Source organism: Colletes gigas, unplaced genomic scaffold, assembly GCF_013123115.1.
Source record: "Colletes gigas isolate AHSC1104 unplaced genomic scaffold, ASM1312311v1 Colletes_gigas_Sc00031, whole genome shotgun sequence".
Lineage (NCBI taxonomy): Eukaryota > Metazoa > Arthropoda > Insecta > Hymenoptera > Colletidae > Colletes > Colletes gigas.
The window spans coordinates 941,036-961,334 of record NW_025106660.1 but is presented as its reverse complement, the minus strand read 5'-3'; the positions used below and the strand labels follow the sequence as shown (position 1 = coordinate 961,334).

Genomic DNA, 20,299 nt, shown 5'->3' with positions numbered 1-20,299 from the left:
TAGGAAAAAGTTGTTCAAAATGTTGATTTTTACAACATATTCAAAAATCATCAAAATCGGTGAGACCTCCCCCTTTTCTAAATAATTGCCAAAATTTGTTACAAATAATGTATATGTATCGAAATAATTATAAAACTAAAAGTCGTATAATCATCATTATCCGGGGGCTGATCACGCTCAAAATCTAATCAGACCTTGAAACGAGAACATAAAACTGAAATGTAAAGTTTCATTGAAATACATTCAGCCGTTTATATGTAATAGGAACAAAAAAAAAGTCTTTTTTTTTAATAGTCACAATATGATCAGGGGGTCCTAAAACGTGTATTTCCGCTAAAAAAAAATTTCGACATTTTTTTTACATTATTATACTTCATAAATTTCCTTATACATACCTTACATAGGTCGGAAAGTAAAAATGCTGGGGCAGTCGAGGCTTGGAATCGTATGCCGCTTATCGCGAGGTCGTATTTCAGTTGTTTCTCTTTTACAAGAGCAAGAAGGAAAGGCTCACACTAGCGTTCTTTATTTCACTACGTTAGACGCTAAGGAAGTTCGCCGTCATTACTGTCGATTTCGATGTACTCAATTATGTCGAAATAAGAAATTTTGTCCTTATATGAGCAGCTTTTCGGTCGAATGAGGTCTCATTCGAAAGAGGAAGGTCCAATGCAGTGCGCTCTGGTCAAAATCGAACGAGATTCTGTTCACATTTATTAATATAAACGTCGAAAGTCGAGGAAAAAATGAACGAAATACAGCCGCAGAATCGAGGTATGGGTTAGGGTACTAAAAGAGTTGTACGATTACAATACTGAATCACCTGCATAGATCCCGCTTCGTGGGAGACTCTATGTTGGATTTATTGTTAATAATAAATGAGCAAAAATGAATCAATGATTGAAAGACACCGAAGGAGGTAGGCACGAGCAATGCAGCGCGCGGTATACCGACACAATTCGGCCCGAAATATGGGTTTTCGAAACAAGAAATTTTGTCCTTATATGAGCAGCTTTTTGGCCGGATGAAGTCTCATTCGAAAGAGGAAGGTCCAATGCAGTGCGCTCTGGTCAAAATCGAACGAGATTCTGTTCACATTTATTAATATAAACGTCGAAAGTCGAGAAAAAAATGAACGAAATACAGCCACAGAATCGAGGTCTTTTTAGGTTACTAAAAGAGTTGTACGATTCCAATACTGAATCACCTGCATAGATCCCGCTTCGTGGGAGAGTCTATGTTGAATTTATTGTCAATAATAAATGAGCAAAAATGAATCGATGATTGAAAGACACCGAGGGAGATAGGCAGGCACGAGCAATGCAGCGCGCGGTATACCGACACAATTCGGCCCGAAATATGGGTTTTCGAAACAAGAAATTTTGTCCTTATATGAGCAGCTTTTCGGTCGGATGAAGTCTCATTCGAAAGAGGAAGGTCCAATGCAGTGCGCTCTGGTCAAAATCGAACGTGATTCTGTTCACATTTATTAATATAAACGTCGAAAGTCGAGGAAAAAATGAACGAAATACAGCCGCAGAATCGAAGTATGGGTTAGGTTATCAACATCTGGCTTTCTCGGGGTGGAGGGCGACGGGCCTATGTATCGAAGCTAACGCTTCACTTTGGTATGGTTTCACCTTCACAGCCCTCTTGATTAGGCGCCATCTCGTAGCGACTGCCTGAACTAAATTTGTCACGTGACTTGCTCTGCTATTACCCATGTAATGGCGGAACTCGCTTGTGGGAATGCAATTCCGAAATAAGAGATTTTGTCCTTATATGAGCAGCTTTTGGGTCGGATGACATCTCATTCGAAAGAGGAAGGTCCAATGCAGCGCGCTCTGGTCAGTATTGGAATCGTACAACTCTTTTAGTAACCTAAAAAGACCTCGATTCTGTGGCTGTATTTCATTCATTTTTTTCTCGACTTTCGACGTTGATATTAATAAATGTGAACACAATCTCGTTCGATTCTGACCAGAGCGCACTGCATTGGACCTTCCTCTTTCGAATGAGACCTCATTCGACCCAAAAGCTGCTCATATAAGGGCAAAATCTTTTATTTCGAAACCCCCTATTTCGGGCCAAATTGTGTCGGTTTACAGCGCGCTGCATTACACGTGCCTACCCCCTTAAGTAAGCATGTAATGTATAAGATTTCATTTAATTTTTTCTTTTCTAGTGAAGATAGAGAAAAAGTTTATATAATTTTTTTTATATGTAAGGCGTCGGGAAAAGGCGAGGCACAAGCCGAGGCGCTGGCAAGGGACCGCGTCTGGCCTTCGTCCGTCAACACTCCCACCCCTACCGATGGGGGAGAAGGCTGACGACAAAGGCGAGGGTCTAGGCCCAGGACGGGCTCATTTGTTTTTCCGACGCTGAAAGAACGGGAATAAAGCATGTATACTAATACCCTATGTATTTCTTAATTCCTAATTCCATTCTACGCGTCTGTATAACATATATAAAATTTAATTCGTCCTAAGATTTATATGAAACATTTAAAAGATTTTTTATACATTATGCCTATACATATATCGGAACAACTATGAAACAAGAGGTATAATCATTATTATCCATGGACTGATTATAGTCAAAGTCTAACCGGACTTTGAAATGAGAACATAAAACTTAAATGTAAAGTTTCATTTAAATTCATTTAGCTATTTATACTCAATCGTAATAATAATATACATATGTGTGCTCATACATGGGAATAAAAAAAATTTCTTTTTTTTCAATAATTAAAATATGATCAGGAGGTCTTAAAACGTGTATTTCCGTAAAATAAATTTTACAAAATTTTTTTTTCATTATGGGTACTTTGCTTATGTGCGCCTACATAGGTCGGAAAGTAAAAATGCCTGGGTAGTCGAGAATCTCGGCTCGAGAATCCAAATCGTATGCCGTTGACGGGAGGTCGGATTTCAGTTGTTTAGAGCGAGAAGGCAAATGTGAGCCTTTCTCTCTCGACTTCCACGAGGCGATCCGAAATTACTTCGGGCAGCTTCGGAGAATCGAGAAAGAGGGCATGCGTCAGTTTGCCTTTGTCGACTTTCCGAAACTCCACGAGCTCACGTACGCGTATCTGGCATGTGGCGTGTGCACCCGGCGGTGCTTTTCTGGCATCTCTGCCCTCGAGGATGTTGACGCGGTCAGGGCGTTGGGGTGGCATCTTCATTGGGATGAGCCGCCACGGGGGTGGCGTTGCTTCTTCTGCGGTAAAGCGGCGTTGCGGGTTGGCGGCGGAAGTCTCGTTTTCGATTGGCGGAGCCCGAACTCCGAGTAATTGCGTGTCTGCGGGGGCCGGCTGATTTAAAAGGATCGCGAGACAGCAAATTTGTTAGCGACGGGTTCTCTTAGGCATTTAAATTTTACGAGGGTTTCCCAGGGTGTTCGGCCACTCCTGGGAAAAATTGCAACGGGAGATTCTAGACGCCAAAATAGGACGAAAATCAAGAATACCAATTTGTTGATGGAGGCTTCGTTAAAAAGATATTAACGTTTAAAATTTCGCCCGTATTGAATTTTTTTCTCGAAAATGCGCAGGATTTCGGAGGTATGTCTATTGACCAAAAATAATTGTAATTGACCCCCACAACCGAAAATAATTTTTCCAGAACGATTTGAATTCTTTTTTTTTTCGTCGAAAAATTTAGGCAACTACCCCACGTCGTTTTTTATTTTTACTAATTTTGTTTGACGTCTTACAGAAAAGTTGTCTAATACTTTTATTAAAATACTACGTATATCTAGATGCTTAATCCGTGCTTAAAATATACGAATTATATTTGTGGAATATTTGAATTGTTAAAGTATTTGAATATTCGAATACAGAAATAATTCAACAAATAGTTAAATCCTACTATCTGCAAGAAACCACTGGGTACTTGTGACTTGAACACCCTGTATACTGCAGTAACGCTTATATCGGGAATCACATGAAAAAAGTTAGTAGTAAAAAATGTAAATTGCCTTAAAGTATCAAGATAATTGTATCAGTGGTGGTTTAAAAAATGTATAAAAACGACTTATATCGAACTATGGATCTTTACGACGCACTGAAAGTTATAGTTTGAGATATAATCGAAGGGAAAAACACGTAGGCATAAACAAAGTATGCATCGATATTTCGATGATATATATTGAGTATAATCAAATTTAGTTAACTATTCTGTGAAATAATTAGCACGAACGTAACGTTGCAGCAAATTTACGGGTGAAATTTCTTTGCCGTGATTGGAAACGGTGCCAAGGCGCAACTCGCATATCCGCAGAGTTTCTATAGCTGTGGTACGGTTGCAGGTAGGATGGCTCTGCTCGCCATTTTTAAAAGGGGCTCAGTCGCTAATCAACCGCGGTCGGGTGCGTTTGGTATTTCACGACGATCGTCACCTCGTATTTGTGCGCTTTTTTCTTCCGCATACGAGGCAATCCCGCAATGACGACAGTGTAAGAAAGTTCCTGTGAGTTTTTTCGTTGTGTGTGCAACAGAGGTGTTAGCAAAAGGTGTTCGTAAGTAAGCACCAACGCGAGAAACATGTCCAGTGCGCCGCAAATGTCCAGTGGACTTAGCAAACTTAAAAAGAAACACTTTCGCGTTAAACATCAAAAGGTTAAGCTGTTTCGTGCGAACGAACCTCTTCTCAGTGTTTTCATGTGGGGTGTCAATCACACGGTGAGTAATAACGTATTTATGTGTGACAGTATCGTACGTCATCGAAATGCCATTTTCCATGTTCGTTCTTTCTTAAAACTTTTAATAGAATCCGGAAATTTAGGCGAACGTCGCGGTGTATTTTACCGCGTTTACAATTGTTCGATTCTCTCGTGAAGTTCTCCTCGATTTGAAAAATATTTTGGCGTACACAATATATTCGGTCACCTTTTCCTCGTAGCCAGCGAAGTATTAATTTTCTTCGTGAATTATTATACATTTGTCTTTGCGAAGCACGCAATGACGCAGATTTTTTTGTCAACGAAGAGATCGATCGTCAAAACATTTACGTTTCATTTTGTGTATCGTTTATTTATGCGTTTAAATCCGTTATAATTGTCTTATGTTTATTTATTTTAACTTCAATTTGAGTTCGATTAAAAATACTTTCGTTTGATAAATGTTGCCCGTTATTAACGTCACTGTCAGATTAATGAATTGATTATACAATCAAATTAGTTCCTTTAACGAAGTCAAGTAATTAAAATTAATTATTTGTGTAGTTTCACATAACTGAAAAAAACAAAAATATTCCTTCTTTTTATTGCTTTGATGTTTTAATAAAGTTTACGTATATGTTTAAAGATAGGTACAAGATAAAGAATTAATTATAAGAAAATATTATCGGTAACTAGAATTTTTGTCTGTTCAAAATGAATTACATTAAGGATTAATACAAGGAAATATGTATCAACCTATTCCTTATCCATTTATGGATGATGAAATTTGTATATACAAGTGCTTAATCTTGTTACATATAGATTATATGATAAATGTTATTTAATTAGAGGTTGCAATGAAAACTTGTTTAAAGAAATTATTGTCACACAAATATTATGTTTTTATGTATTGCAGATAAATGAACTTAGTCATGTTAATATACCGGTAATGCTCCTGCCAGATGATTTCAGAGCTTATAGCAAGTTGAAAGTGGATAATCACCTTTTCAACAAGTGAGTTCTGTACATTATATAGCTGCGTTCCCTTCGGTTAAAAATTAGTTAAAACGATATGAAGATAGAAAAAAAGCGAATTAAAATATATTTAACAGCGGCGCAAAGCACTAATTCAACTTACCATCTAATCTAGAAAAGAAATCATTAATGTAAAATTAAAGCAAACTGCAGAGGTGGCCTATTCTAAATATATATCTAAATACTGAATTAGTAGGTTGGTTACTGCTTTTAATAATAGAATCAATGAAGGTCTTCATGGTCCAAGATTACGATTAACAATAAAGATATGAAAAATTTTATTTGCTAATGTGAAAGCAAGCATTACTTTTCATTTTGACATTTTCCCTTAAAAGTTATTGAATATTAAAAAATGTAAGAACTTTAATGAGATTTATATATTTTTATTTTCTAATAAAGAACTTCAAATATTCATATATTTAATTTGTTTGTTTTAGAGAGAATATGCCCTCTCACTTTAAGATCAAAGAGTATTGTCCGTTAGTATTCAGAAATCTACGGGAGAGATTTGGTATTGATGATTTGGACTATAAGGAATCAATGACAAGGTAAAAGATAGCTTATTTTATACTTATATTTTTCATGCATTTAGGTACTTAAAATTTTATAAATTGTTCGAGAAATACATATTATCGAAGTCATGACAAAACCCAAGATTTATTTGCAATGTACTTTATGAATAAAAAACAACCTTTACTTTATTTCTCAGATTTCTTTTTTTTGTTGATATTACACTGCATGCTAAAAACGTGTTATGTTTTGGGAAGGCTTTCTGTATAAGTTGATAGCTATAGTGCACATGTAAAGTATCCATGTATGTATTAAAATAATTAGTAAATGTTTCTTTATTCTTTCTGCTACAAGGCACGTTTATTTATTTATAGAACATTGCAGATTTAGGGGCTTTACTTGATACAACCTTGGAAGAAGATAATCTACGCAATGACACATAGGCAAATCATTGTAAATGAAAACTTTATTATGGTATTTAATATCAGTTTGAGTCATGAGAAAGATATTTTGTTATAATATTAGTAACATTTTGCATTTAATGAAGATGCATATGTTTTGTGTTTGAATACCTATTTCTAATATGTCTAAGTAAAGTAAATATTGAAAGATCGAAGAAAATCAAAACATAATAATAGAATGTCCTTTCTATAAGGCATGTAAACAAAAGTGTATTACTAAATAATAAATTGATTTTGTGACTAACATATTTTTTATCTGCAATGAAGTTTATATGCAATATATCAAGCAATATGCAATTTTTAAAGTACTACCTTGTAGAAATATGATTACACGAGAAAACAATGAGTTAATTTCTTTCACTTTGTCGTATGTACAAAGTGTACTTTTCATTTGAAAATATCAAATAAACCTGCTGATGGTAAATTGTAATACAAGAATTTTGATACTAGATGTCGGGCATTTAATCCTTCGCGAACAGAGAGGCATTCGGATTTGACTGGGAAGGCCCGTGAATTGGTACAGCGCTCTGCTACTGCTCCTTCTATAACCCTTTCTCCTCCTCTTTTCTCACAAATTCCAGTCCTAAATAAGCCACTTCGTTCCTACAGTTTTAAGCCAAAGCGTCTGAGGTTAGCCAGACTTGATTTTTCATTTTGTGCGTGTTGCTTGTGGCTAACACGTTTCCATGAGTTTTCTCATTAAGGACAAAGAATCACTTAAATGAAACAAAGCACATACATTAGTTTATAGTACTGTCTTATCATACACAAAGAACATATTTATTTATATATTCCTTTAAAATGTCACAAATTAAAACCCTTCAGAATTACATATAATATTAGCATGCATTTTTGGTTTAACTTGATATACTTTTAGTTTTTGCAGTGTATAATATTATAAGGTTCTTTAAGTTTTATGTGATTGACCGTTAAATGTCATTTTTATGGTTTTGTACCAACTCTTTTTTCTTTTTTTTTTCTTTATTCAACAGAGTGCACAATATAATACATAAATGATAGTATTGTAACAAGTGAATTATTATGCTTAATATTTATATGGAAAATTAGTCTTCTTTTTTTTTTGTGCATGTTAAAACGTAGTTATAGTTTTTAAAATAAAAAAAACTTATGTAAACAAAATCGTTTTTAATACAAATTTGATATACTTGAAGATCAATGATGGGAATAAGTAAATCGTATTATTATTTTTTCAGATCACAACCAGTACTGGATGATTCTTCTGGTAAAAGCGGTGCGAAATTTTACCAATCATATGATAAATTGTTCATTATTAAAACTCTTACAAGCGAAGAGGTAGAAAGGATGCATTCGTTTTTAAAGCACTATCATCCGGTATGGAAGAATTTTTATTGCGATGTGCTTTTATATTTTTAAGACTAATAACATTATTTACAGTATATTGTGGAAAGGCATGGAAAAACTTTGTTGCCCCAGTACCTTGGCATGTATCGTTTAACGGTAGACGGAGTAGAACATTATGTTGTTGCTATAAGAAATGTATTCTCGAATCACTTAACGACTCATAAGAAATTCGATTTAAAAGGCTCAACGGTAGATCGCGAGGCGTCCGATAAAGAAAAAGAAAAAGATCTGCCAACTTATAAGGATAATGATTTTGTTAAAGAGGGAATGAAAATTTATATCGGCGAAGATGCGAAAGCTAAGCTTATAGAAACGTTATCTGCGGATGTTGATGTGAGTTTTCCTCTTCCTCTATTGTATGTTATTGTACTGCGTTAATAATAAAATTACTATTACAGTTCTTAACGCGATTACACCTAATGGATTATTCTTTACTACTTGGTTTACATGATTGTGCGAGAGCCGAACAAGAAAATAGAGAACGTGCAGAGAGGGAGGAAGAAGAGGATAATCACGAAGATGAAGAGGATAGTGAGTCTGGAAGTGGTCTAGATTCACGAGGTCCAATGGGAGAGTGAGCATCATTTGAAAATTATTTAAAAGATATTTGACTATCGATATTTGTAATGTTTATTTATTCCTTTAGTCGTGTATGGGGTTGGAGTGGTGTTGCTGGTATGGCAACACCTCCTGAATCACCACATGCCCCGTTAAATCGCGACACGAGTCTTCAATATGAAGATGCAATAATTCCTGAGTTAGATATTTATGCAATTCCTAGTAAAGAAGGTAAGTAATTATTTGCTCGACTCATGTTTCACTGCTGAATCTGACATTCGAATGGTATTTTGTTTTAGGCGCACCTATGAAGGAAATCTATTTTTTAGCCATAATCGATGTGCTAACCCATTACGGTGTCCGTAAGCAAGCTGCTAAGGCAGCTAAAACAGTGAAGTACGGTGCTAATGTTGATGGTATATCAACCTGTGATCCAGAACAATACGGCAAGCGATTTATAGAGTTCATGAGCAAAGCTATAGAATAAGCTCGTTGTTCGTTGTTGCTAAGCTTGTAAATTTTGACCGTTCGTTCGAAAGTCGTAATGATACAGTCGCTTATACTACGTTTATTGCGTTAATGGGAAAGAAAGGCTTAGTACATCGGATGTTTATTCTTGCACTTTTGATGTTTGACCACAAAGATTTTCACTTGGTCCATCAATAATGCCTTTACTGTCGAATATCTCAGTATTCCTTATGACATTTATAATGGGAGTTAGAAACATAACAAATGATTGAATTTCACGGATTGCCATTCTGAGGAGACCCTTCAAGAATTTTTTTCACGGGAATGTTTGTTAACTTCTATAACCAATGACATATTTTCTCAGTATTAGCTTACAACTTTTCTATAGTCACGATCGTTGAACACTGTGGTTTTATTATTTTTATTTTTCCATCACTTTATTTCTACTTTCGAAACGCAGGCTATATTTTACGTACATTATGTGTACAGACCAAGATATACAAAGGCCTCTATACAATTTCAAAAAGAATTTATCGTTTGTGCTGATTGTTTCGTAAAACGATACTTGACGTTATAATCAAGTTAATATTTCTTATACGCAAATATTTGTTGTACATCTATTATTTCGGTATTCTAAACGTTAGCATATCGGCAGTGATAACAAAACTGTCTATTGTACGTTGTTATTGGTACACATAATGTGCTATAAAAGCTGTGTTAATTACCGTCACACCTGACAGTAAATTACACGTAATGCTATTTTACTGGGAAATATGAAAATTAATGTTGATGTTACACATAATAATCTCAAATGGAAAGCGATTTAAATGTTTCGCGAAAAAAAGCCTATTACCTATTATAAAGAATCTCTCCGGTTTCATAAAGAAGAATCATTATACTTCTGGTCTAGTGTTTGTGGTATTATCTGGAATGTTTAAATATTCGAGTTAGAACGTAATCGCTTTTACGACGAGAACTTTTGTTTCGGTAGGTCTAAAGAGAGGAGAGAAGTAATATATTATACGCGCAGAAGGTACTACATGTATGTATAATACATACATACATACGTACTACATACATACTACACACATACATATATAGATATATATATATATATATAATAATAATAAGAGCATCAAACTTTAAGAATTATGGGTAAATGTTAAAATCTGTAAATGTCATCCCCTCGGTCGTTTCAGTTACCGCGAGTCCGGTGTTTAGATCATCGATTCGCTTAGTTCGTGAAATATATTTACAGGGAACAAAGCGAGTCGTATGTATTATGCATGATTCATGTCTCCTTTTACTCGCGAAAGTGCTCAAAGTTAACCATGTGTTTCGATTATAGAATTTAAGTAAATGGGAATAGCATATACAGGGTGTTCGGCAGCCACCCCTGGGAAAAATTTTAATGGGAGATTCCAGGGGCCAAAATAAGAGGAAAATCAAGAATACCAATTTGTTGATCGAGGCTTCGTTAAAAAGTTATTAACGTTTAAAGTTCCGCCTGTAGAACGGCAATTTGCGAACAGCTGCGTACGCGTGATAGTGGTTCTCATTCACAAAACTGTGAGACTTTTGATACGTCAGTAAGTAGAGTTTCTCATGCTGAATGAGAACCACTATCACGCGATGAAACTGTGCGCAGATTGCCGTTCTACAGGCGGAACTTCAAACGTTAACCTCTTCAGGGACGATTTTTTTTTTTTGTAATCTGCAGTGAAAATTTTGGTCTATTTATTATTGACAGTAACTATACTTATAAAAAACTAAACGTTCACATATGTGGCCAAGGGCGTGAAGAGGTTAATAACTTTCTAACGAAGCCTCGATCAACAAATTGGTATTCTTGATTTTCGTCTTATTTTGGCTCCTAGAATCTCCCATTAAAATTATTCTCAGGTATGGCCGTACAACCTGTATATTCTTCTTTTTTTTTTAACGCATTAATAGGACGGCGACTTGTTCCTTCCCTAAAGAGTGTACGATTGAACCAAAGTATATTCATACTCTTTTCTCGATATAAAATTAAACAATAGTTGTTTGATGACAATATGTTAGTTTTTGTAACGAAATATATATGTATGTGTGTATATATATATACATATACACATGCTCCCTCCACACACGCGCGCAAATACACACACATACACGTACACATACAAACGATAAATCGATTAGTAGCATTCGATTCTCAATGCGTTAAGACTTCAACTGCACAAGAACTCGCTTACCTACCAATTTCTATACAGGATAACCTTATTACAGCTTCACTTTTTTATTCGATGAATTTATTATCTTGCAACAAATAGCTTCTAATGGGCAATGTTCTACTGTTTGTACTGCGTCAAAAAAAAAAAACAAAGGGGAGAATGCATCGTCGCATAACACTCTATCTCTAAATAATCTAATAATCGATTTTTTATAATTTCTTAAAACTTATCATAATATAACGATTAATTACTTTACTAATTAAGGTATTCATCTAGTCTCGATACTTTGTATGATTTTATACGTTGCCAACACATCGGGAGTCTAAGAAGTAAACAATGAAAATGTAATTCATCTTGTCGACGACACTGTATCATACAATAACAATATCAGTTGCAAGAGTATGCTCAATTTCTGTAACGTTGTAGTTTCTATAAGATAAAAAATATAACTTGTTCTATCGACTTGTGTTTAATGCTACACGGTAGCAAATTTTTTGAATATATATATATATTTTTTTTTTACTATTGTATCAACTGACTTGCAAATACTAAAGGCAATCAGAATTGATGATAAACGTTCGTTCGATTATCGAGTTTAAAATTCGACAAATTCGAAAAACCGCTTTTGTAATTCAATTGTAGAAAAAAAAAAAAAACAAATAAGGATGATTTTTCAATTTAGATTTTTGTAATTTGCACCGTGTAGAAACAATGTACATATATATTTACCATTTTGCTGTTGGCAATACATATCCAGGCTTCTGTTGTCCTAACGTTTGTATTATTCACGGAGTCTGTGTTGTATAAGCCACAGGAAACAAATGGACATTTAACACGATTCGGAATTATAAATAAAAAAGGAAAGATATTAAAAAAGAATATATTGAATTTTATTTTATAATAAGCTGCTCAGGAATTAGTTTGTTTTTTAAGCAAAAGATATTTTGCGTAACAATATCCACTAAACTACAAACAGTTAAATTATTTTTCTATTATTAATATAATTCGGTAACAGAAAATATATATTTCGTTGTCAAATTAAACAAAAATGTACTAAACGTAAATTTCTATACTTATAATTGATTTGTACTTTTCGTTATTGCATAAAAAAAAAATGAAGAGAATCGCATCTCTTCGTAACTTTGGTTTTACATATTATACTATGTACTTAATTCTACTTGTAAAACAAGTTTTTGTTAAGTTTCACGAGCGAGGTGAAATAACGCATATAAAAGTTTAAGTAATATTGCTAAACACGTGGTTTCTTCAAATTATTTTTCTCCGAATCGCAAGGATCCGTTTCAGTAACGGAATCTTTATTTTCTGAGCTGGTAAAACCGCTACGTTTTCTTCTTACAACGGGAGACAGTTGTTTTAAGTGTTCCATATCGTTAAACACAACTTGTGCACCTCCTCCACTAGTTGGTAATATATCACCCTACGATGTAAAACTTATTTACAATTTATACCTTGTTTTATGAATATACTTACGCTCAAGAAAATTACTAATACTGACTTTGTAAAGTTTAGTTTCAAGTTCACCGTCTGCATCCTGCTCCTGTGCAATGAGGCAATATCTGGATGCTCTATCCGTTATATCCTTCGGGTCTGTTAATTGTGTAACGCTTAATTTATGTCGTATTAATGGTTGTAGAATAGTACCAACTGGAACTAAACCAGGAGGCCGATGGTCGAGCCATCTGTCTGCACTCTGTGACCGTCTGTATCGCAGATTCACCACTGGAATTTTTTCCTAAAAATTGTCACAGAAAATAACTCGACGTATATGCGGGAGTATGTGTGCACGCGCGCGAGAGAGAATGATAAGAACGTAATAAGGTAATTGTATACTAAATGTTTACTTTTCTGCTTAATCGGACGTCGTTATTATTCTCAAACTTAACAGTAGACACAGTATTTCCTATAATTTTTGGAGTGTCTGTCATACAAGATATACTTTCTGAACCACTATTCGAACTAGTCGCAGGTTTGGAAGACGTAGGAATTTCAGCATCGTTCGTTGCTGAAATTGTTTCCTTAGATTCTTCTTTCTCCTTATTGTCAACATTATCGTCGTTCACTAATATCTGTTTCATTAATTTTAGTTTGTCCTCCTTCTCCTTCATTTGACACTAATTAAATATTTACCAAGGTTAATAGCCATATGAAATGTATGCGAGCATAATCAAATACCTGGAGGAGTTCACGTTGGCGGCGTAATTTACATTCCAGTTCCTTACTCATTTTATCAGTCTCTGCTTGAATTTTACTGCTGTATTTTTCTTTAACTCTTTGTTTATCTATTTCACGTTGATTTATTATCAGATCTTTGTTCTTCAACTACGGAGAGAGTCTGTCAATTTTTTACTCAACAAAAGATAGAAATAAGCCATAAAATAAAATGTTAAAAATTACTTCTTGCTTCATGTGTCTGATTATGTCGTTCGCGCTATTTAATCGGTACAGTAAAGTATCGATTTGGGCTTCCGTTTTACAGATATGAGATTCCAAAGTAGATATCTGAAGTATTTCGATATTAGTAATTACCATGTTTAGAATATTCATTTAAATACTTACTTTCTTCTTTTGCTGATCATTCGTTGCTTTCAATGCACAATTTTCAATTTTTAGTGACACGGTCTCTCGCTCTATTTTTACCAGCATATTTCGGAAATTACTTTCTAAAAAAAATGAATTTTGTGTAAACTTTTTTTCTGGGAAAATGAATATACAGGGTGTTCGGCTACCCCTGGGAAAAATTTTAATGGAAGATTCTAGAAACCCAAATAAGACGAAAATCAATAATACCAATTTATTGATGGAGGCTTCATTAAGAAGTTATTAATGTTTAAAGTTCCGCCTATACAGAATTTTTTTCCCCGCAACCAAAAATAATTTTTTCAGAATGATTTGAAATTTTTTAAACTTTTTAACGCAGCCTCAATTAAGAAATTGATATTCTTGATTTTCGTTTTATTTCGGTCTTTAGAATCTCCCATTAAAATATACATCTAAAGTTAATACTCTGATGAAAATTACGTTTTTGTCTCAAATCATCTTGTAAGACGTTTCGTTTTTGAATACGTGTTTCCAGAAAGTGCATCAGCGTCGTAATTAATTCGTCATTGTGCGGGCTGGATAAGTCCATATCCGGAAATGGACCTCCAAGACTACAAAAAATACTTGTATAACAAAATAATATTGTTGTAAATACATAAATGGTAACAGAAGGCGAATGTACCTATATACTAAACCTAAATCAACTTCTAAGTCACCAGCAGCTGGGTGACCGGCACATTCCAATCTATTCTTTGCTTCTTTAAATATCTTTGCAGGAAAGATAATGATAATCAAATTCAAACAAGTTTAAAAATATAATGTCACGAAAATGAAGTTTCTTACTTTATTGGCTTGTCTTCTACCGGGTATATATCCTAAATCTAGTTTCGGAGTTGCAGAATTTGTAACTTGCACTTCTTGGCTAACTTCAGCAAATTTCATTACTTGCTTTATGGTAAAGGTATTGTTAGCATGAAATGAACGTATTTTGTGGATTATTTAGCTTTATAAAAAATAAGTACTCACGATAGTTTCGTCATAGTCGTCGACACTAGGATTAACGCAAACGATCATTCTCACAGCTCCCTCGCCGTCGAAATAATTCTTGAAAAGGTGTGTCACTTTAGAATCTCGATAAGGGACTATTTTAGTCGTATTCTGGGTTTGGTTTTCGCGTAGTATCTCCAAGCATGTTCGCAATGTCATTAATGAATTATTTATATTTCCTATTTCAATAAATATGAGTTATGCACATGATAATAAAATGATTAATATCTCTGTATTGCTTACCTGCTTCTCGGAGTCGTTGACCCGTATTTTTGGAACGATTTGTACGTTCACTTCCAGCTAAATCTACCAAAGACAACTGACTGATACAAATCACTCGTTTATCTTGAACAATTTGTTCACCTTCTCTATCTAATGGTGCCTGGTAGAAGATTAATGTAATTACTATAAGATTACAATAATATCGTCGATTTGTCTTACCTGTACCAGTCTTATAGTGAAAACACTGTGAGATCTACTTGATTCTGCATTAAGGGCTGTATACGCGATATGCCTTTTATGCTGACCTAGCTGAAATACTTCAAACGCTTCCTCAGAGTTTTTAACTTCTACTTCTGTACATCCATGAACATACATGTTTCTGTATCCATCCTCGCGAATAATTTTACTCTGTAAAGTTCTAAATTTTCCAAATTTTGTCATAAATCTTATAAAATGTTAGTTATTTTTCCAGAAAATTCACTCACTTTGCTTTACCCTCATTGTCCTCCAGTAAATCGTACACACTGTTATTATAAATTTCAACATAAGTTATAAATACAGCATATACGTTATCCTCATCAATAAGTACAGTTTCTGAGTCACTAGTTTGTATTAACCCATTTTTGTTATTGTTATCCTCGTCAATTAGTTTTCGCCTTTAGAAAGTACAGAAGATATTAGTTTTATACTAATAAGTAAACATTAAGACTTGTTACCCTCAGAATTGCATCAAATCTTCCATAAGGCTGTATTTTTGGGGGTTGTTTCTGGTTTGAACCTCAATAGGACCAATTTTATTTTTTATATTACCTGTTAGTGCTTCTATAGCAATATTTTTACATTTACGTTTTATACATTGTTTTAAATCTGTTTAAAGTCACTTTTTGCAATTTTACATTATACTTTCATAAATACATCAAACAATAACAATTATCAATATAATTTGCCATATGCAAAGTTTTCAACAATTCTGGGAAGGGTCAAGTCTTGACATTCTCTCATAAGCATAATTCTTTATACAATAAAAGAATATACATTTTAGGGGTTCTTCCATTTTGAGCTGCTATAAATCTTTGAAGTTCATTTTGTCTATCTAACATTGCATCAGTTTCAGATTGAATATCAAATCCATTCAACTTGTCTGGTTTGAAGATAAACTTCTTGGTCTGATAGTTTGCTATAGCTTTAAAAATAACATCCAAAGTACGAGACATAATGCCAGCATCATGAGGATTGCCAGACATAGTATATGTTTTACCACTTCCAGTTACTCCATATGTGAAAAGTAAACTGTTTTTACCACTTATGAGATTTTCTATCAGTGGTAATGCAATAAAATTAAACACTTCTTTCTGAGAAGCATTCGAGCCAAAAATATGGCTGAAAGACACTTGAATAGCTCTGTTCGTAGTACGAATGTTTGTTACAGATTCAGGCGATGAGATAACTAAGCTTGTATCAGAAATAATCTTTATACATGATATGTCGTTAGGACGAATCATTGGTCTTAAACGACAGAAAACTTTAACAGGTTCCTTGGACATTTCGTTATCACATTTTGGACGGTTTGCGTGTTTTTGTGTGACAACAGGTGGTCTTAAATACCTAAAGCATTTGAAAAAGTAAAAAATTACTTGAATGCTATTATAAAATACACGTTTATATAAAGTGAAATTTTGTCAACGTTAATACCATTCTTTTGCGGAAAGAATTAAAAGTTCTTTATTATTATGTAAAAATCTGAAGCTTGGAATATAAATTAAACAAATAATGGATACTTGCGCGGATTTCATGATGAAATCGATCAATGGTCGATGAGATCTACTGTTTATTTCGTAAAATTATTTAATTGGCTTTTACGATTAATTCAACATTCTACTTCTTACAACATGCATTTAATGCATTTGCCGTTGCACGCGAGTTACTACCTATACCTATTACTTTCAAAATTCAAACGACTGTAGAATGAAGTTCGTAACTGAATAGGTTTATGCTGAGATTCTATTTAAAATGACAGACATTTTGATTCGTCCTTGTAAACTTGTCCAAAAAATTGGTCAAACTTGTTTGTTGCATCGAAAACGAAGCATAATGATATTAGGAAAGAAAATGTAAAATTCATGTCTATAAAATGAAGTTATGTGAAGGAAATATAATACATATTAATAAAACAAATTTTATTTAAATTTATACAGGTATATACATTTTTATTTTTTATTTCCTATATCCTCTCTGTTATGTGTACCATCACAAAAAGGTCTGTTCGATGTTTGTTTGCAATTACACAGCCAGTAAGACTTAGTTTCTTTAACACTAAAGCGTATAGGTTTCAGCTTAATCTTAAGATGAATATTTTTGTGAGTGCCATCGCAGAATGGTTGTTTATGACTCTTGCCACATAAACACCAAGAATAGTTTTTACCAGCTTCGCAGGTGAATTTGAAGGGTTTATTATCATATATAAAACCATTTTCGACTTGATCATTTGCGCTATAATATTGTTTCAATTGATTTTCAGGAATTTCCATATCCTCTTCCTTTTCCTTTTTCTTACTATAATACCTAACCTGTAATTATTAAATTACGGTCAGAATACCACAAAAAGAACAATGATAAAATTGTAATTCAATGTATGAATGTGCTGTTAGTGTTTCCATTTACTATTTGTTATTCAAATGTTATAAATTAGGTTAGGACAACGTTACGTTAGATGAAAAAAAAAATTGAAATACGACGTTTGGTATTTTTAACTCGTTAAACAATATTCGACTTTATATATTAACAACTAACATTTTGACATCTGTAAATGTTAAAATATACGAATCGTGGAATTTTGTTTAACACTGTAACCCCCATTTTATTCAACGTTTTTCCACATAGATAAATAATAATACTATCTATCTAGATACGCATCTCCACGGAATTTCGTGCATCTACTGTGCTGCAGGCGGTATTCCACAGAATTAAACGAACGAGAAAAAAATGTTTAAATTTACATTGTAGTTACATTTATTTACAAATAATATTTAATTTTATATTATCCTTAATTACTAAGCGTTTTTACACATTACACGATTTTTATCTTTTAATCTTAATATATTTCCATTCTTGAATTTGCACCATTTTTAAATGTGTATTTCGAATTTACATTCATTTCTGAAAATGACGCGTTTCTGAAAATTCAGGAACATGTTAATATATCTGTGGCGTTGCAGTCTCGGTTAGATGCAGCGCGGGTTACCGACCAAACATTAGTACCATCGCCATCCACCATGCGACATGCAAATCTAGGGTGTAGACTAGAGATGCCAGCAGAGATGCCAGAAAAGCACCGCCGGGTGCACACGCCACATGCCAGATACGCGTACGTGAGCTCGTGGAGTTTCGGAAAGTCGACAAAGGCAAACTGACGCATGCCCTCTTTCTCGATTCTCCGAAGCTGCCCGAAGTAATTTCGGATCGCCTCGTGGGAGTCGAGAGAGAAAGGCTCACATTTGCCTTCTCGCTCTAAACAACTGAAGTCCGACCTCCCGTCAACGGCATACGATTTGGATTCTCGAGCCGAGATTCTCGACTGCCCAGGCATTTTTACTTTCCGACCTATGTAGGCGCACATAAGCAAAGTACCCATAATGAAAAAAAAATTTTGTAAATTACGTTTTACGGAAATACACGTTTTAAGACCTCCTGATCATATTTTAATTATTGAAAAAAAAGACATTTTTTTTTATTCCCATGTATGAGCACACATATGTATATTATTAATACGATTGAATATAAATAGCTGAATGAATTTAAATGAAACTTTACATTTAAGTTTTATGTTCTCATTTCAAAGTCCGGTTAGACTTTGACTATAATTAGTCCATGGATAATAACGATTATACCTCTTGTTTCATAGTTGTTCCGATATATGTATAGGCATAATGTATAAAAAATCTTTTAAATGTTTCATATAAATCTTAGGACGAATTAAATTTTATATATGTTAGACAGACGCGTAGAATGGAATTAGGAATTAAGAAATACGCAGGGTATTCGTATACATGCTTTATTCCCGTTCTTCCAGCGTCGGAAAAACAAATGAGCCCGTCCTGGGCCTAGACCCTCGCCTTTGTCGTCAGCCTTTTCCCCCATCGGTAGGGGTGGGAGGGCCTCGCCTTTTCCCGACGCCTTACATATAAAAAAAATTATATAAACTTTTTCTCTATCTTCTCTAGAAAAGAAAAAATTACATGAAATCTTATACATTACATGCTTACTTAAATCGCATTGAAAACGAATACCACAAATGTTTTAGAATAATGTGCAAAATGTGATTACGATTTTCGCTAAGACAAATTGAAAACTCGGTTCTAACAAGGAAAAGTTGGAATGGTACCCGATTTTGGGTTAGGTTTTACTTTGAGATATTATTAAAGTTATTACAGATACTTATCTTCAGAAATAGAAATACATTCAACAACCAGCGTAGCGTGAATGACAAGGTATTTGCTTGCAAGTTCCGAGCTTCTTCTGCTCTGCAGGTTCAAACCCTACCAAAACAAATCCTTTTTTTTTATTTTTTCAATCATATTTTAATCGTACACTAAATGTGACATTATATTTTTGTCTGACCTTCGAATATTTTTTTTTTAAAGTTGAATTTAACCAATTACATTTAACATATGTTATTTTCAATGTACGAAGTACATGAATCTGGATGGTACTTTTCGTAAAAACAGTGAAAACATAACAATTTCAAGCACCACCTACATCTAATGAAAGTTCTGTTTTCACAGAAATAACAAAATTTTGTATTTAACTCTGATGGAAAGGCCGCTTCATTTACATTGATAAAATGTGAACGATTTTCAGATAGTCGTATCTTGTAGCTCGTACTTTTTACCTTATACTTCAGGTAAAAAGGGATATAGCTGGGAAAAACAGTTTTATGACATTACCTGCTAACTTATGTTACTGTTCTACAATGAAACGCTATGTTTTGTACCTTTAAAAATATTCGACTATGTCCTTTTAAAATTTAAGATACAACCCATACTTTGTATTAAACTGGCAAACGGGATCACTTTTCTTTTGTTTCTAGTTAGTTCTATTTAGTTCGTCATAACCAATTGATACGGTTATTTCAAAACAATCGAGGAAAATCATTATTAATTAATTTCTGCAATTATTAATTCTACT

General features: G+C 33.9%; 3 protein-coding genes across 5 annotated transcripts; 1 reads left to right on the top strand and 2 right to left on the bottom strand.

Annotated features, from left to right (window-relative positions):
* Positions 1-4,364: 4,364 nt before the first annotated feature.
* On the top strand, positions 4,365-10,541 carry LOC122402006 (phosphatidylinositol 5-phosphate 4-kinase type-2 alpha). 3 transcript variants are annotated; one of them, XM_043404494.1, is made up of 9 exons: positions 4,365-4,681; positions 5,576-5,673; positions 6,132-6,242; positions 7,116-7,295; positions 7,880-8,018; positions 8,082-8,381; positions 8,447-8,622; positions 8,695-8,837; positions 8,906-10,541. In XM_043404494.1, exons 1-9 carry the CDS (start codon positions 4,544-4,546, stop codon positions 9,091-9,093), a joined length of 1,473 nt encoding a protein of 490 aa, XP_043260429.1. In that variant the 5' UTR covers positions 4,365-4,543; the 3' UTR covers positions 9,094-10,541. The 3 variants fall into 3 exon arrangements, with proteins under 3 accessions (XP_043260429.1, XP_043260432.1, XP_043260431.1); XM_043404497.1 differs by lacking the exon at positions 7,116-7,295 and having other exon boundaries at positions 8,713-8,837; XM_043404496.1 differs by lacking the exon at positions 7,116-7,295.
* A 1,713-nt stretch (positions 10,542-12,254) lies between these two features.
* LOC122402005 (kinesin-like protein KIF23) lies at positions 12,255-16,908 on the bottom strand. The gene is made up of 15 exons (XM_043404493.1): positions 16,898-16,908; positions 16,151-16,720; positions 15,601-15,771; positions 15,335-15,533; positions 15,137-15,275; positions 14,873-15,072; positions 14,690-14,794; positions 14,529-14,614; positions 14,327-14,457; positions 13,865-13,968; positions 13,703-13,807; positions 13,481-13,627; positions 13,150-13,419; positions 12,804-13,040; positions 12,255-12,725 (listed from the first exon to the last, which is right to left on the bottom strand). Exons 1-15 carry the CDS (start codon positions 16,906-16,908, stop codon positions 12,537-12,539), a joined length of 2,664 nt encoding a protein of 887 aa, XP_043260428.1. The 3' UTR covers positions 12,255-12,536.
* Positions 16,909-17,322: 414 nt separating this feature from the next.
* LOC122402007 (CDGSH iron-sulfur domain-containing protein 3, mitochondrial) lies at positions 17,323-17,982 on the bottom strand. Its single transcript, XM_043404498.1, has 2 exons — positions 17,906-17,982; positions 17,323-17,682 (listed from the first exon to the last, which is right to left on the bottom strand). The coding sequence occupies exons 1-2, from the start codon at positions 17,969-17,971 to the stop codon at positions 17,323-17,325; spliced, it is 426 nt and encodes a 141-aa protein (XP_043260433.1). The 5' UTR covers positions 17,972-17,982.
* Between the last annotated feature and the right edge of the window lie 2,317 nt (positions 17,983-20,299).